Source organism: Myotis davidii, unplaced genomic scaffold (genome assembly GCF_000327345.1).
Source record: "Myotis davidii unplaced genomic scaffold, ASM32734v1 scaffold963, whole genome shotgun sequence".
Classification (NCBI taxonomy): Eukaryota; Metazoa; Chordata; class Mammalia; order Chiroptera; family Vespertilionidae; genus Myotis; species Myotis davidii.
Genome location: NW_006294116.1, coordinates 300,886 through 318,296, shown reverse-complemented (window position 1 = coordinate 318,296; position 17,411 = coordinate 300,886). Strand labels below are relative to the sequence as shown.

Here is a 17,411-nt window from a genome sequence, read left to right as displayed (position 1 = left end):
ATATATTTTTAAAATGATATTAAAAATACTGTATTCTGTTAAATAGGCAAATTAAGAGTTGTATGCCATTTTGATGATTAATTACATGGTCTTTATCCTGAAGCTTAATCAAATTAATTGTATTTTAAGTTCTTGCTTATTAAAAAAACCGCATAAGCCCTGGCCAGTGTGTCTCAGTTGGTTGGAGTGTGGTCCTGTGCACTGAAGGGCCATGGGTTTGATTCCCAGTCAGGGCACATACCCAGGTTTCAGGTTCCATCCCCAGTCAGGATTCATGTGGGAGGCAACCAATCAATGTTTCTCTTTCTCTCTCTCTCCCTCTCCCATCCTCTCTCTCTATAATCAATGAAAAACATGTCCTTGGATGAGAATTTTAAAAAATGAAAATAAATAAATAGATAGATAAAATTGAGTACTTGTAAATACTATTTTCTAGAGAAAAAGGATAATTCTGTTAGACCTAATGGTTCCTATTAAAACAGTTTTTTATTAAAGGTAGGGTTTTATACACACAGAAAAGGGTAAATATAGAAAAAAAGAACACATGCTGTTTTATGTTTGGTTTCAGTAGATTTGAAACTTCTTTCTTTTTATATGCAAATGTCTTTATTTCAAGTCAAGAGATCTAATTTTAAAGAATCACTTGTCAGCAGGCATCTGTGCATTTTATCACATGCAAATTTTATATACTAGTATTGCTGAGTATAATCGGCTTACAGAAATACAGTTTGGGTTTTGCTAATAGAGATAAAGACTAAGTATATTTCATAAAATATATTTCAGGGTAGGCTTAGAATCTATTTTAAATGATCATAGCAATAGAAAATTCAGTTGCATCACTTACAGCAGGCTTGGGTAATGAAATTGATCATAATGCTGAAGCCTGCACATAAGCTTATTTCTTCCAGTTTTGAATACTTGCTTTATCAACACGAGGAAATGAACTCTTCCATATTTAAATGTTTAATATTGCATAAGTAAGAACTTTTTTTAGCAAATGAGTGGAGAGCTCTGAAAAAAATTATTCTTAGCTGATTGCAGAGGATAAAAAGCAAGCTACATGCATGTAGATGAAGGAAGCCTCTACCTTTCGTGTAGCTAATTTGCTTATCACTTTTTTGTCAATGTTTTAGAATTACCTCCAGAAGCTAGTTGTAGCTATGGAAGTAGACCCCATTTCTGTGAATTGTTAAACAGGAACTATGGAGGGAGAAGTAATTGTAAATACTATTTACAATTTTGGTATCCCTAACCAAAGCCATTTTGGTACCCCTTTTGTAATGATTTAGATGTTAGGGCAATAAACTTTTCAAGCTGAAAGAAAACCTCAGAGACCAGTAGCCAAGCCTTACATTTTCTGTATGAAGAAACCAATCCAGTGCAGCCAAGCTAACCAGTAGTTTGATTTAAGCTATTTAACTGCAGAACTAAGACTAGAACTTCTCTTTTCCGATTCCCAATGGAAAATGTTCTCAGAATACTTCCTTTAGAGAAATTCTATTAGAAAAATATAAAATTATGGGCACATTAAGTATGCAAAAACTCCAAAAGACTATTAAAGAAGTAATCAAATATAAGCTTTCATAAATTTGACTAATATTGATATACTAGTAAAAATGAATGATTTAATTATTTGGTTTTATTATTGATTTATTCATTTATTTTTGCATTCTGATGAAGGCTTTAAACAATTTTTTAAATTTATATTATTATTGATTTCAGAGAGGAAGGGAGAGGGGCAGAGAGAGATAGAAACATCAATGATGAGAGAGAATCATTGACCAGCTGTCTTCTGCACGCCCCCTATTGGTGATCTAGGCCACAACCCAGGCATGTGCCCTTGACTGAATCAAACCGGAACCTCCTGGTTCATAGGTGACACTCAACCACTGAGCCATACTGGCTGGGCTGATAAAAGCTTTTTGAGACTTATTTAGATGGTTCAGGTAGTTTTCATAAAGCTGTGAGGGGAATTTTATGTGTTGCCTTTTATTCACTCAGCTTAGCATAAGGTTTCCAAACCATACCTTCATTACTTAGGTTAGAATGTTTAAAAATAGCTATTGTGGTATCTAAGGAATTGAAATTTTGAAGAATTTTTAGTTGCAAGCATTAGACCTTGCTAATCAGTGTGTTCCATAAATCAACAGCATCAGAATCATGGGGGAATTTGTTAGAAATGCGGAATCTTGGCTTTCCCTCCCCCACACCTGGACCTACTGAGCCCAAATCTGTATGAACGAGATCCCAGGTGATTCTGATGCACATTAGTGTTTGAGAAACACTTAGACCAGTGGCCCTCAACCTTGGCTGCACATTAGAATCACCTGGGAACCTTTTTAAAATCCTGATTTCTGGGCCTCATCCTCCAGAAATTCTGTTTCTTTGTTGCTAATGTTGTGGCCCCACCCCATAACAAAGAAACAGAATTTCCGGAGGATGAGGCCCAGAAATCAGGATTTTAAAAAGATTCCCAGGTGATTCTAATGTGCAGCCAAGGTTGAGAACCACTGATCTATCAGATCTACATGCTTTTTTCCTCTCCTGGCTACCCCCAGTCATTATTTACATTGGTCCCTGCTCCCAAAGCCAAGGTTGCATAACTACATTGAGAAATGGAGTACAGGAGTTAATTGTATAGTGTTGAATTTACAGAGGATAAGCCACAAAGCATCAAAAGCAGGAACTGTCTGTTCCAGTTAAGGACAGACGAGCAAAGGATTTGTTGCTGGTTATATAACCTGGGAGCCACAGTGAATAACAGGCATTGTGAGGCAGAGGAGGAATGGTTGTGATGAAAAGCAAAGTAAAATACCTAAATGCAGGGCTCCATATGCAAAGACGACTCTGGTGAGTTTCTCTCCTGGTAATTGAGTGATTAAAAGTCTAGTGTAGTGATTAAGAGCTCAGACTCTGAGCTAACAATTCTCTTGGTTCAAATCCCAAATAATTTACTTCTTAGCTTATGACTGTGGGCAAATTACTTAACCTTTCTAACCTCTTCATCTGAAAATATAAAAAAGAAAACAATAGAACATACCTCATAGGGTTACTGTAAAGAAAAAATGCAGAAATCCTTGTAAAACTACTTAGCACAGTGTCTGAAACAGTAAATACTCATTAAGTGTTAGGATGTTTTTATTTGTGTGTTTGTTCATTGACTCATTTATTAATTAAGATTCTTCTCATCAGCTTCCCATGTGCACAGTAGATTATTTTAGGTGGATTTTCTGGGATTTGATTATGGTCTGTGGCCATGGCGAAGAGCTGCAGCTTTAACCAAAGGAAATTCTCTACAGCTAGAGTGGGTGTCTGTTGATCACCTCTGAGATCATGAGTTCTATGCTGGGTGTGATGGTGGTGGTGGTGGTAGGGAGTCTAATGAAAGAAAATGAGGAATATCATGAGGCACTTAGAGTGAGTTGCAGGAGATGAGATATACACGTACATGGAAGAAAACCTCAAAAGATGTTTCCAAAGCAGCATGTTCATAAGTTGAAAATTATACCGTAGAAATTAGCATGTTTGGAGTACTTGAAAGGCAACCACCAATATTGGTCATTAACACCTTTTATTTTCTTTGGTGTCTTCTACAAAGAAGGAAGAAAATGGGAGAGAAGAGATCTATTAGACAAAACTGTAGTTTGACATGCACTAAATATTTATTCTAATCTTTTTTTTTTAAGCATTGATACTTTCGAATGTTGATTTAGAAGCTGACTAAACCCTAGAAGGCAGAATGTGAATGTGTTGATATTGATACGGTTAAAATAGGTGCCAGCCTCACCCCTCACTGTGGTTATGTGAACAGAGTGCAGGCAAGAGGGCGAAGTGAGGAAGGGTGCTAATCAAATAGTGTTCTATAACCACCATCCCATTTTACGTTACCTCTTTTTAATACTTTTAAAGGACTTAAGGCTTTAGAGAAAATAGGAAAGGAGATGAAGTTGAGAAATGTTCAACCAAAGAGCTGTAAATCAGGGGAAACATTATAAAGCTTGATGTATTATCTATCTTGAGGAATTTAGGAAGGAAAGGTGGCTTAGAAAAATGGTTTAGAAATAGGCTTGTGGAAAACAATGTTGGTTCCTTGTCCTCTATTCCCTAGGGTGCCTGCTGCTCTCTGCATGTCCAGAGCAGTTTTAGAAAGATGCTTCTGTCTTCAGGTCTGGAAGAGGTGGGCAAGGAAGGGACAGATTTGGGCTGGGGAGAGCGGAGAATGGGTAGAGTTGGTAGTGGAAAGGCTGGACGGGGGTAGGAGCGGGGGGATAAAAAGACCATGGACTAAGACCATGGCAGTAGGGTGAGAGAGTTTTCAAAGTCACTTGTGAAATTGTCTTATCATGGACATCTTTAAAATGGAGAGAGGGGAAAAAAAAAACAACAGAACACTTCAGGAATAAATACCCAGGGCCATCTCTAATTTAGAAACAAGTAAAAATCAGCATCCATCGAGAGATGGTGAAACATCATGCGAGGGTCACTCAGGGCCTTGCTGACACTTTAAGCCTGAGATCCCCTTCGGATGTTTGCTTCCCAGTCTCTGGTCCTCCATCTAACCTGATTTTCTCTTTGCTTCTTTCCACAGTGCCCGTGTATCCCAAGTCAGCAGCGTTTCAACCACAGGAGAGTAAGTTACTGGAATTGGGTGCTCCCCCACTCACCCCACCCCACCCCACTTACCTCTTATTAAACAGGAAAAAAGGAAATTCTAATGTGGGATAGTATTGGAAGATTAATACAATAAGCAAGCAAATGATTTTGAAAACTACACAGAGGAGCACTGAGTAACAAGTGTTCCTATTTGAGCTTCTGTGTGGATATGTGACTAGAGACAGCTCTACCATGACAACGAATGAGATTTATATTTATTTCAGTCTAAATAACGTCAAGTCAATATTTGCAAAGCAATCAGTTTGCTTTGAGAGGTATCTTGCAACAGTGGATGCCAGTAAAGGTTAAGATATTAACCATGCCTTTACTTCTTCCTTCGTTAATTTTAGTCAGCCTACATTTATTGCGGGCCTGCAATATGCCAAGCACAGTGTTAGGTGTGTAATGCCAAACGAGCCCTGGGATCAGCCTCCTAGGGACATAGAAAATAAAGCAAATTAGTGAAAACACGTCCTTTTCCACAGGACAGCAGCAGTGCCCTGTTAATTTTGCCCACCGCATGTCTTTTTCCTCCTAAGGCTACCAATTGCATTTAACTGAAATCTAAACTCCTGTTATCTGCCCTTGCCTACATGTCCAGCTACATTGTTCATTATGCTTCAAGCACATGACCTTCTGTTTCTGGAATGGACCAAGCATATAGCTGCCTCAGAGCCCTTGCACTGGCTGTTCCTCAGCCTGGCCATGCACTTCTTATCATTCACCTCTTTGTTCAAATGTCACCTTATTCAAGAAGTCATCCCTGACGACCCATAGTCACTCTCCAACCCTGTCCTCTATTGAAGAAGACTCATCACTATTTGAAATTTCATGATCTATTTATTATCTGTATTACCTCATAGACAGATGGAATATATATATATATATATTCTGTCATATTCGTGGCTGTATTCCTAACACCTGGAAAGATGCCTGGCATATGTTAATCACTAAATATTTGTAAATAGTCCCTTGCCCAAAGATTTTCCATTGCACCCACCTCTTTCTTCCTTGCTGGCACATGGGTGGGCCTTTTTGGAGCATCTTCCATCAGCAGGGATCAGGTGGAGGAAGATGTGATGTGATAAGGAGGGAGAGAGAAGAATTAGAAGTATTAATTGGTATGAATTTAGATTTAATAGGATGAATTTGGATTTTTTTTCTTTTTTGTTAGGTAAGAGGGCAATTAAATCAAAGGGCAGGATTAACCTCTCTTACCTTTGTGAAGTCTAAAGAGATTCCAGAATTATCCTAAAATTGACATTTTCTTGCCTTTTTGTTTCCTGATAACCTTTACTTTTTTGTATGTCTTGTATAGTTTGGAAAGGTGTGGGGTTGGTCTATATGTATATTCAGGGTGTCCCAAAAAACTGTATACACACTTTAACAGATGATCACTCAATTTTGAAAATGAAATGTATTTTGATAAACCTTTATAATTATTCAAAGTGTGTGTATTCATTTTTCTGGGACACCCTATATTAATGTACTCACATTCCTATGTACTGCTATTAGGTAATCTTGAATCATTGGGAAGTGGAGTTCTAAATATAAAAATTCTGATGCCCAAATTAGACTATACTTGCTCATTGTCTTCAAATAGTATTAAAGAAATTTCTATGAGACTATTATAAAATTACTAGAGGCCAGGTGCATGAAATCTGTGCACTGGGGAGTAGTCCCTCAGCCCATCCTGCACCCTCTCCAATCCAGGGACCCCTTAGGGGAAATCTGACTGCCGGTTTAGGCCCAATCCTACAGGCAGTCAGACATCCTTCTCACAATCCAAGACTGTTGGCTCCCAACCGCTCACCTGCCTGCCTGCCTGCCTGATTGCCCCCTAACCACTCCCCTGCCAGCCTGGTCACCCCCAACTGCCCTCCCCTGCTGGCCTGGTCACCCCCAACTGCCCTCCCCTGCTGGCCTGATTGCCCACAACTGCCCTCCCCTGCAGGCCATCTTGTGCCCACCTGGGGGCACCCATCTTGTGCAAGGGTGTGATAGTCAATTTGCATATTACGTCTTTATTATATAGGATACTTGGAAAATCTAAAATTCTTAAAATCCATTTTATTAGAATGAATGTAAAGTTTTCAAAATCCATTAGAATGAATGTATGTCTCAATCTGAACATTCAAAAAATATATATATGGTTCTTTTTAAAAATTTTAACAGCTTTATTGAGATATCATTGATATCCAAACTACACATGTGTAATGTGTACAGTTTGATGAGTTTGGATGTGATTCTTTTTTCAGGTGAAGAAAAACATGTTTTGAGGAGCATAAGTTTAGAATTTTTAATGTCAGCTTACTCAGAATTAGTGTGATGATGAAAAGTTTAGACACATTCAAAGATTATGTAGCTTTAAAAATGATACCTTATCTTATCATGAGCTCTTTTCAGCCCCTGGGCTTCACTATTTTTCTCAGGTTGAACAAAAGAAATCTATTCGATCTTCAGTTATACTGGGGTGTTTGTATGAATACAGCTTCAATTATATATGTCATAATTGATTAGAGATTCAGACAGATTTCGCTGTTCTGTTATGAGTAATAATTGTCATGGTGAGATATTCTTTTTTTGATAGCATTGCTCCCTATATAATTTTACCTTAAAGGAATTTCAAATAAATAATACACATAAAATTATTTGTGCCAGTTTTGTTTTGTAAATCATATTCTCCTCCTCTGCAAAACTGGTATGAAATCTGGAAGAAACTCACCTGTGTAAGAATAGGTCCATTATTATTCTATGAGGAAAAAAATCTTTCCTCATTCTGTCTTATATTAAATGACCCTTATTTCCTGAATGCCTCTGTTGCTAGACTTGCTGTGAGCATTTCAGGAATCCTGAACTCATAAAAAGGAGAGACACAGTTATCAAATTGATGGAATTTATCCTTTTTTTTTAAAATTGATTTCAGAGAGGAGGAAGGTAGAGGGAGAGGGAGTTAGAATCAATGATGAGAGAGAATCGTTGATCGGCTGCCTCCTGCACACCCCACACCAGGGATGGAGCCTGAAACCCGGGCATGTGCCCTGACTGGGAATCAAACCATAACCTCCTGGTTCATAGGTCCAGACTCAGCCACTGAGCCACATGCCACACCAGCTGGGCTGGGCACATATTTATAAAGGCAACTATTGATAAACTTGATTGCTTGAATCACTCTGTATTCTTATTTTTTTTCTTTTCTTTCTTTCTTTTTTTTTACCAGACTCTTAGAAAGAACTATCCGGTCAGCTGTGGAGCAGCATCTTTTTGATGTTAGTAGCTCTGGTGCCCAAAGCTCAGAGGACTCAGAATCTGGAACATCCCTAGCCCCTTCCACCGCATCCGCCAGGCAGCGCCGCCGCCAGTCCAAGGAGCAGGATGAGGTTCGACATGGCAGAGACGTGTGAGTTGGCATTGCTGATTCTTGTTTGTGTTTTCTGTTCTTTTAAAAATAAACACCTGAATTAGTCGCTGTGTCATAGTCATTCCCATTTCAGTATTTACGTTAAAACTTTAAGAAGTTTTTGTTTTGACCCTTCTAAACTTAGCTAACATTTGGGAATTTAGAGGTGGTTGAATAAACATTTCAGTGTAGTCTCCATGTTTGATATGTTGTAGGAAGCCACCTCTATCTAATACATTTCATGGTTTCCTCGCAAATATCTTACTTTAAGGGATTCTGAAGAATTGGAGGAGTAAATTGCTATTTGCCTGTCCAGATGTGGTGTTTTCTTGTTAGATGTTCAGTTGGCTGCTAGATTACCTTATGAACCAACAATTTTTTCTACTATGTTGACCTAATTAAATACTAGAATATCTTTCTCATACTCTGACAGTTGATTATGTTTTAGTATAAGGTTGAGCATAAGTCTAAACTTGAAGTTTTTATTATTATAATGACTAATTTTAAGGCATTCCCACATCATGAATTTCAAGAATAGTATTACAAGGAACTTTATTCTCCATTAATAGGTTTGATAAATACCAATGAACAATCATTGAATAATCATGATTTAAATTGTCAAATAAAATAAATTTGCATATAACTGACTATATTGATATATTTTCCCAAAAGGTTTAATATTTTTATCTACTATAGCACTTGGGCTCTATAAAATTATGTTTTGAACCCATTATTAAATGTCCAAGACTAAACTAAACCCTAGTTCCCATCATTCTTTCTTACCTGGACTCATAAGTTCCATCAAAATATTCATTAATAAAAGAAAAAAAAGTCTTTTTACTTAAAGAAAGACACAGAAGATAAATAGTATCAGTAAATCCCATGCTGCACATCACTTGAAGGCTATGTTAACAACTGTAACTTGAGAATAAAACAATGTCAGTGGTGTAACCCACTGACTTTCCAGGTGACATAAACAGCACTTATTTTCCATTTTTATTGAGTAATAACTGACATACATGACAAGATAAGCATAAAGCATGATGGTTTGATTTATATATATTGTGAAATAATACCACAGAAATTTTAGCTAATCACTTTTTTTAAAAAAGCCTTTATTCGAGCTTATGGGGGGGGGCGGTACTGTAGTATTCCCTTTAGAGAATAGAAAAATTATGATACCGGAGATACTTGCATTTAAAGTTAGCTACCGACTAAGCTCTATAGGAAGTGTTTAGGAATATGATCAGTTTGTGAACTGCTTATGTTGTGTTATATAGCAAGTAGGAAATATTCATTTAATACTGTTCTTATCCTCTGCCTTGTTTTTTTCCAGATAGTTTGCAGCAACACTTCTCATTTTTAAAATATCCTTAGTGTGTCACAGCATGCTGCTTTTCACCCACCCTCTTGTTTGGACAGAGGGAAAGCAAGCAGAGGTTGGAAGTGGTAGTGAGGTGGGCAGAGAGAACAGAGACCCATGGTGATAGTGGTGATAGTGGGTCACTGGCAGCGGGCAGGAGAAACACAAGGGGGTTAGGTCAGAAACAGGAGAGAAATATGAAGCACAATAGAGGCCCAGTGCATGAAATTCTTGCATGGGTAGGGTCCCTAGACTTGGCCAGCAATCAGGGCTTATCTGTGGGGCAACTGGTGGGGCAATTAGGGGCAGGGGTGGGGCCCACTGGCACCCTCCTTGGCTGGCCTGGGACCTGCGGGCTGGGGGCAGCTCCTGCATTGAGTGTCTGCTCCTTGGTGGTCAGTGTGTATCATAGTGACTGGTCATTCCACCAGTCGTTCTGCTGTTTGGTTGATTTACATACTAGGCTTTTCTATAATAATTAAAGTGTAAAATGCTAATTAGACAGATGAATGATCTTCCAGACGTCATTCCAGACGTTCCTCCAGACAAAGCCACAGCAGTGGAGCTGAGGCAGAGGCGGTTAGGGGTGATCAGGCAGGCAGGCAGCGTAGTTAGGGGCAATCAGGTAGGCAGGCAGGCGAGCGGTTAGGAGCCAGTGGTCCCAGATTGAGAGAGGGATGTCTGACTGCCGGTTTAGGGATGTCCTAAACCTGCAGTTGGATATCCCCCAAGGAGTCCTGGATTGTGAGAGGGTGCAGGCCGGGCTGAGGGACACCCCCCACCCCCACCCCACCCCATGCACAAATTTCATGCACCAGACCTCTAGTATTATATAGGATGGTAACCTCTCCTGCAGATTTTACATATAGTTTCCCAAGACCGGGATATTTCTATGAGTTATCTTGATTATATTTTACTATTCACATCTGGGGAGCTAAAGGAGATGGAGAATAGTAGAGAGAGCCTAACTAATCATCTAAACACCCATGAAACTTTAGCCTTTCCCTTAATTTTCCTTCTCTGGTATCCCTTTCACCATTCAAATCTAGTCACTCGTGGTCAAACCACAGCTGTGAATTGAGTGATAGAATCCTGGGTGCAAACTATATATAGCTGAGTAACTTACAGTTTCACCTTACTCTTTTTTTTTTTTTTTTTTTAGTTAGTATGTGGTCTGGGCACTCAGAAGCCCTCTTCCTATCCTCCTAGTCTTGAGGCCCTCTCCTAAGCTGACCCTGGTCATTCTCATGTCTTGATAGTCCTTCAACTCCCAGCCTATCCTGAACCACTTCTCTGAGCTCTCCAGATATTTGGAAAGCAAGGCCCTTACCTCTCATGCCTAGATCTTTTCCCCATGAAGGTTCTCGCACATGTCCCCAGGAGATATATTCAATATGGCATCAATTGTGAGGAGGTTGAGAATCATTATTATAGCTTACTAGAGGCCTAGTACACAACATTCATGCACTTGAGGAGGGAGTGTCCCTCAGCCCAGCCTGCGCCCTCTCACAGCCTGGGAGCCCTCAGGGGATGTCCGACTGATGGCCTGATGGCCTAAGCCATCAGTCGGACATCCTTAGCGCTGCCGCAGAGGCAGGAGAGGCTCCCGCCACTGCTGCTGCATTCGCCAACTGTCAGCCTGTCTTTTGGCTGAGTGGAGCCCCTGCAGGGGGAGCGCACTAACCACCAGGGGGCAGCTCCTGCATTGAGCATCTGCCCCCTTGTGGTCAGTGCGCTTCATAGCAACTGGTCGTTCCACCATTCAGTCGATTTGCATATTACCCTTCTATAGGATAGTATGTTTTTCTCAATAGACGCTTATGTGTAATTGATTCATATATCTAATATTTTCATCAGGCTTTGCTTGAAAAATAAGGGAAGATTAAACTAGATTTTACTCTATATTCTATTCAAAACTATTAGCCCTATGGAATGGTTAAAAATGTTTTGAAAAATAGAAATTTTATTGACTATTATTTTGCCTCTAAGAATTTAGAGCTGCAACCATATATATTTTTTTAAATCTCTTGCCCAGCCAGCGTGGCTCACTGGTTGAGTGTCAACCTCTGAACCAGGAGGTCACGGTTTAATTCCTGCTCAGGGCACATGCCCAGGTTGCAGACTTGATCCCCAGTAGCAGACATGCAGGAGGCAGCTGATCAATGATTCTCTCTCATCATTGATGTTTCTATCTCTCTCTCCCTCTCCCTTCCTCTCTGAAATTAATTTAAAAAATTTTTTTTAATGTTTTTAATCCTTAAAACAGAACACACCCAAAAAATCTCACACACAAAAAAAAATTTTCATAAAATATAATATCTTGAAACCAATGGTGACCATATTTTGAGATGAGATTAAAGAGTCAATAAAGTCTGTACTAAAATCATCATGGCAATTTTTTTTTATTATTATTTCAATTGATCAGCAGCCTAGCCAGGTTCTCCAGCCAGGTTCTGTCGTCATGGCAAATTTTTGAAATAAGCAAGATAATAAATACTTCATTGTAGTGCACATGATTTCTTATTCATCTAAATTTATACAGAAATATTATTAGGCTTATATTACTATTTGCTACAATATAAGTACCAAAACTTAAGCAAAATATGTATTATGTGAAAGAGTACAGTTTACAAACTTACCATCTGCTGGATGCATGGAAATGTTGAATCTTTCTGATGGGTATATGGAAGTTCAATGCAATGGTTTATTTTTCTATATGTTTGAAAATTTCATAACAAATATTTTTGAAAGCAAAGCATTACTTAAAAGAAATTGGTTTTAATCTTCTAAAACACAAATGACTATAAAAGTTTTATTATATAAATATTAAATTCCTACTGTAAATTAAAAATCATGTTATATTAGGGGAGTAATATGCTCAGTATTGCTAGTACATTAAATGTGTGCATGAGGGTGAGGAGGAAACTCTGAACAAAAAACAAAAACAAGAAATAAGATCTAGATAGTGAAAGTGAGAGACCACAGAGATCTAATTCAAGTCAAAGGTAAGTGATGTCAAGTATGATTGAAACCTGTCCCAGTGTGGCCGGAAGGAGTTGTGCACCGGTGCTCCTCACACTCATACAGGTCCTGTGGGGAGAGGCATTGATTCACGACAGCAAAGACTTTCCCTGGAGGAGAGCAGGATTTCCACGTGAGCACAACTGCACAATCAGATTTTTTTTAGAAATATATTTTATTGATTTTACAGAGAAGAAGGGAGAGGGATAGAGAGTTAGAAACATCAATGAGAGAGAAACATCCATCAGCTGCCTCCTACTGGGGATGTGCCCGCAACCAAAGTACATGCCCTTGAATGGAATTGAACCTGGGACCCTTCAGTCCGCAGGCCGAGGCTCTATCTACTGAGCCAAACCGGTTAAGGCACCACAATCAGATTTTCATGTATTTATGTGGATAGTTGTTTTCTCACAGTTCTGAGAGTCTGGAAGTCCGAGATCCGGTGCTGACAGGGTTGGTTTTGGGTGAGACCTCTCTCCATGACTTGCAGACGGGCCTTCTCACTGTGTCCTCACATAGACTTCCCTCTGTGTGGGTGCTGTCCTGGCGCTTCTCCCCCTTCTTCTGAGGACACCTGTTCTGATTAAGCCCCCACCTTTGCGACCTCATGTAACCTTAATTACCTCCTAAAGGACCCTATCTCCAAATACAGCCCCAGTGGGGATTAGGGTCTCAACATAGGAATTTGGGGGATGTAGTTTAGTTAGTGGATAACAGTTTTAAAACATCCCCACCCCCATTAAAAATTTATATTTGGATGTTTATCCCAGGAGTTTAGGGAAAGCATTAAGAATGACAAGAAGATCCCCAGCCGGTTTGGCTCAGTGGACCCACCCAAGGGTGCTGGGTTCAATTCCAGTTAAGGGTGTGTTTCTCTCACATCGGTATTTCTCTCAATCTTTCCCTCTTCCACTCTTTCTAAAAATCAATGGGAAAATATCCTCAGGTGAGGATTTAAAAAAAGAATGACAAGAAGACAATATATTGGTACAATGAACAGTTTTGAACTTCAGAACAAACTCACCCAGCCACCCACTGCTCTCAGTGCGTGGGAGGGGAGCCTTGAAGAATGTTAGTATAAGTGTATGTGCTGGCATGTTAGTCCCTATTGATACGCGAATGGCGAGCTTGGACTCTCATTGTGGGTACTTGTCCTACGACGTTGGAAGAATAAAATTCGTGGACTAAAAGATTTTAATGGGGAGGGGTCCCCAAATGGGGAAAACCTGCCCCACTCTAAAATGGGAAAACCCAATCTTCTGAGTCTCTTTGTCTACGGGTTTATAAATGCTGGAAGCTCTTTGTTCATCCCATTTCCTAATTGGCCCCTTCCTTATTTTATGTCCCCCGTGCTTTCCTAATTGTCCACTGTCCTCCTTATTCCTACAAGGTATCAGTTCCAAAGTTTCAAAGCCCATCGGTACCTCCTCTTCTTCCCCTTCTCTTGTAACATTCTTATAAACAATCTGGCGCCTCTCCCATGGACCCTTTCCTAAAACTGCCTTTCCCGTCTCGAAACTCCTTTCACTACCAGCTTTTCCTGATGTCTTCAAATATTTTATATTAGGATTTTTCCTATAAAGGTTGCACATAACTTTTATATAATTTTACTAAATCTATACATTTTTACATGAAAAGTATAAAATAAGAATAAATTAAATATGGAGTGTTAAAAATCACCAAAGATAGTATAACTTTGAAAATGTTATGATTATATTAATTCATAATTTTGTTCCATTATATCCCATCTAAGCCAATATGAATTTAGCTTGCAGAATAAATATTTAATATTATCTTTCATTTTGGGATACAAACTGATAGTAAAATATGGCCATGTATTTTTATTCTTTAAAGCTCATTTATTTTAAAATGTAGCTTTAGGTGTTTAGGGAGGTACTTTTAGGGTCATACCATGAAGAAGAGTAAAAGCTCATTCATTTGTACCTTACCAAGGCATGGTGCTACATGAATGGTTTAATTTGTTTTGTGATGTGATAAAAGACAAACATTTTGCTAAGTAATTTAATTTTGTGAAAACCTCTTGAAAGGGAATGTTTGAAATTCTTAAAACCATTTCAAGAACATGAAATGAATTAAATTCTGTAATTATGACATTCGTATATACATCTACAGCTAAGTCATGAAGGACCTCCAATACATTCTGGAATTCCTTGCACTGGGAAGTAATAAATTTATATTTTAATTAAAAATGATTTGTACTCCAGCCAAAGTGCTCCTCAGTAGATGAGTGCATAAAAAGCTGTGGTACATTTACATAATGGAATACTATGCAGCTGTAAAAAAAGAAGGACCTCTTACCCTTTGAGACAGTATGGGGGGACCTAGAGAGTATTATGCTAAGGAAATAAGCCAACCAGAGAAAGACAAGTATCACAGGATCTCAACTCGTATGTGTAAGCTAATAAACAAAATAAACTGACAAACAAAATAGATCCAGAGACATGGAAGCATGCAATAGACTGACAAATATCAGAGGGAAAGGTGGTGGGGGAAGAGATTAACCAAAGAATTTATATGCATATATGCATAGCCCACAGATACAGACAATAGTGCTGTAAAGGCCTGGGTAGGGCCAGGAGCAGGTTAGAGGAGGTCAAGGGGAGGGGGAGAGGACATCTGTATATTTCCAACAATAAAGATACATTTTTTTAAATGATTTGTATTCCATAGTTTTTATTGTGCTGTTTCTACCAAGATTATCTAACATGGTCAGATTTATATATTAATGCATTTTTACTACCCTAAAATGTCTTTATCATTTGGGAAAATCATCATGTCCCATTCTAGAGAAACACATATTTCCTTTTCAGATTTTTTTCATACAATGTATCAATGTGTAAGGTGTGTGTGTGTATATACACATATATATGGGAGGGGGGCAGAATTATTTTGTTAGCTTACACCAGGGGTCTTCAAACTTTTTAAACAGGGGGCCAGTTCACTGTCCCTCAAGACCGTTGGAGGGCTGGACTATAGTTAAAAAAAAAACTATGAACAAATTCCTATGCACACTGCACATATCTTATTTTGAAGTAAAAAAACAAAACGGGAACAAATACAGTATTTGTATTTGCATGTGGCCCGCGGGGCCGTAGTTTGAGGACTCCTGGCTTACACTAATCTTACTGTTTGAATACAAATTACTTTTGGTACAAATACAAAAGTTGTTCATTTGCTAGAAACACAGCTCTTGCCAATTGCCTCTAGGAGTAATTTCTCTTTTAATGTGATTTATTTGGCACCAAGAGGTTTCAGTAGTGGCACTTTACTCAGATTTTGATCATAAACGCAAACTGCAATTTCTAGGCACTCTTCTGACTCCTGTGTGAGGCAGTGGCAGTGTCATTAAAATGCCCCTTTTACCTTTTGAGATACAACTAAGATAATTTTCTTTCAATTCTAGGGGACTCATCAACAAAGAAAATATTCCTTCTGGGCTCAGCAACCTTGATGATTGTATTTTGAATGCTCAGGAAGTGGAAAATTTACATGAAAATACTTCTGGCTATATAGGAGAAAGGAGCAAACCTAAACGCCAGAAATCCAGTTCCAAACTTTCTGATCTCAATGAAAATCAAGATTATCTTGTGGTAAGTGAATAATAATTTTATAAGACTTTTACTTGCGACCAATTAGGAAATATCATATTTCTTTTCCTTGCTTTGTAAAAAATGAATAATAATTTCAATCTTGAGTTTTACAAAATTATAAATTATGAATTCTGAAAGAGACCTTAGAGCTACCTGCTATACACACTTGTATTTCATTTTTATAAATATAAAAGGCTGGGAAGGATTATATTCTGCCAAAGGAACCAGAGAGAGAACGAACTTGAGTTCCATATTATTCAAATTGATCTGACTTGTCATTCTTTTGAGCATTTTTAACTTTTATTTTGGGGACAGAATTGTCAGTAATTTGCATTTGTTCTTGTTTTCCACATTCTATTTGTTCTTGTCTATATGAATATGTAAAAAACAAGCTTTAAAAAAAACAACAAAAACAAGCTTTAATGAATGAACTTAAAGCCAGGTGAAAGGAAAATACAAAGCGAAAGAGGATCAACTTTCTTCATGTTCAGAAATTTATTTTCAAATCTATATTCTATCAAGTATTTTCTTCCAAATTAATCAGAAAACCTCCCCCCCTCCCCCAAAAAAAAAAATTAATCTCCTACACAGTTTCCTCAGACCTGAACCTTGGATCGTTAATTTGATATATAAGGTGTTACAAGAGATTTCAGTCAATAACTAAAACATTATATGGTTTAGCAATGAATATATATCATCCTTTTTTGTGTATTCAGTTTCTCTGGAAAGTGAGAACCAAAAGTCTGTCTTCTAATTCTCTTTATTTAAAAAAAATTTTCAAAAAGATATAAAGGGAAGATAGATTGTATAGCATAGCATGAACTGGTGTTCCTAATAAAAACAGGTAATGTACATCCCCACTGTTCGGTGTGTAAATCTTCTTGCTCTCCTTTATCTCTGCCCAGTTGTTAGCTCCATGCTGGGTCCATACATTTAGAAACACTTACGGGCCCCCTATTTTTTTCATTGTCAGTTTCTGCACGTGCTCACAGAAGATTCCAGATTTTGCCCTAAGTAAAATACACATGAATGCAAATCCAGGGAAAGCTTGTTTATTCTATTTTCCCCCAAAATGTCTTGATACTCTGTTTCTAGAAATAAACTGATCAGCTGGAATGAACAGAGAGCAGTCATTTACCTCAGACCTCATCTGCCTCAGTTCTTCAGATAACAAGTATAAGCCCTGGAACCATTCATGACCCAGTAAATGTTATTGAGTATTGACTTAATTCATATTTGGGGGAACAGTAAAGTTTTTTTAAAATCATACTACCTTCATTAGCTCTTTATTTGGCCCATGATTTGCTTATCTGCTGAAGAGAATTACAGTGACTAAAAGTCTGACTCTTGGCTCCTTTGAAAA

General features: G+C 38.3%; 1 protein-coding gene across 1 annotated transcript in view; it reads left to right on the top strand.

Moving 5' to 3' along the window:
- FAM13A (family with sequence similarity 13 member A) overlaps nucleotides 1-17,411 on the top strand; it is a 250,927-nt gene that overhangs the window by 173,948 nt on the left and 59,568 nt on the right. The window contains exons 9-11 of the mRNA XM_006768190.2: nucleotides 4,589-4,630; nucleotides 7,874-8,053; nucleotides 15,862-16,048. Coding sequence (XP_006768253.1) covers nucleotides 4,589-4,630; nucleotides 7,874-8,053; nucleotides 15,862-16,048 — 409 coding nt within the window. The remainder of the gene's footprint in view (nucleotides 1-4,588; nucleotides 4,631-7,873; nucleotides 8,054-15,861; nucleotides 16,049-17,411) is intronic.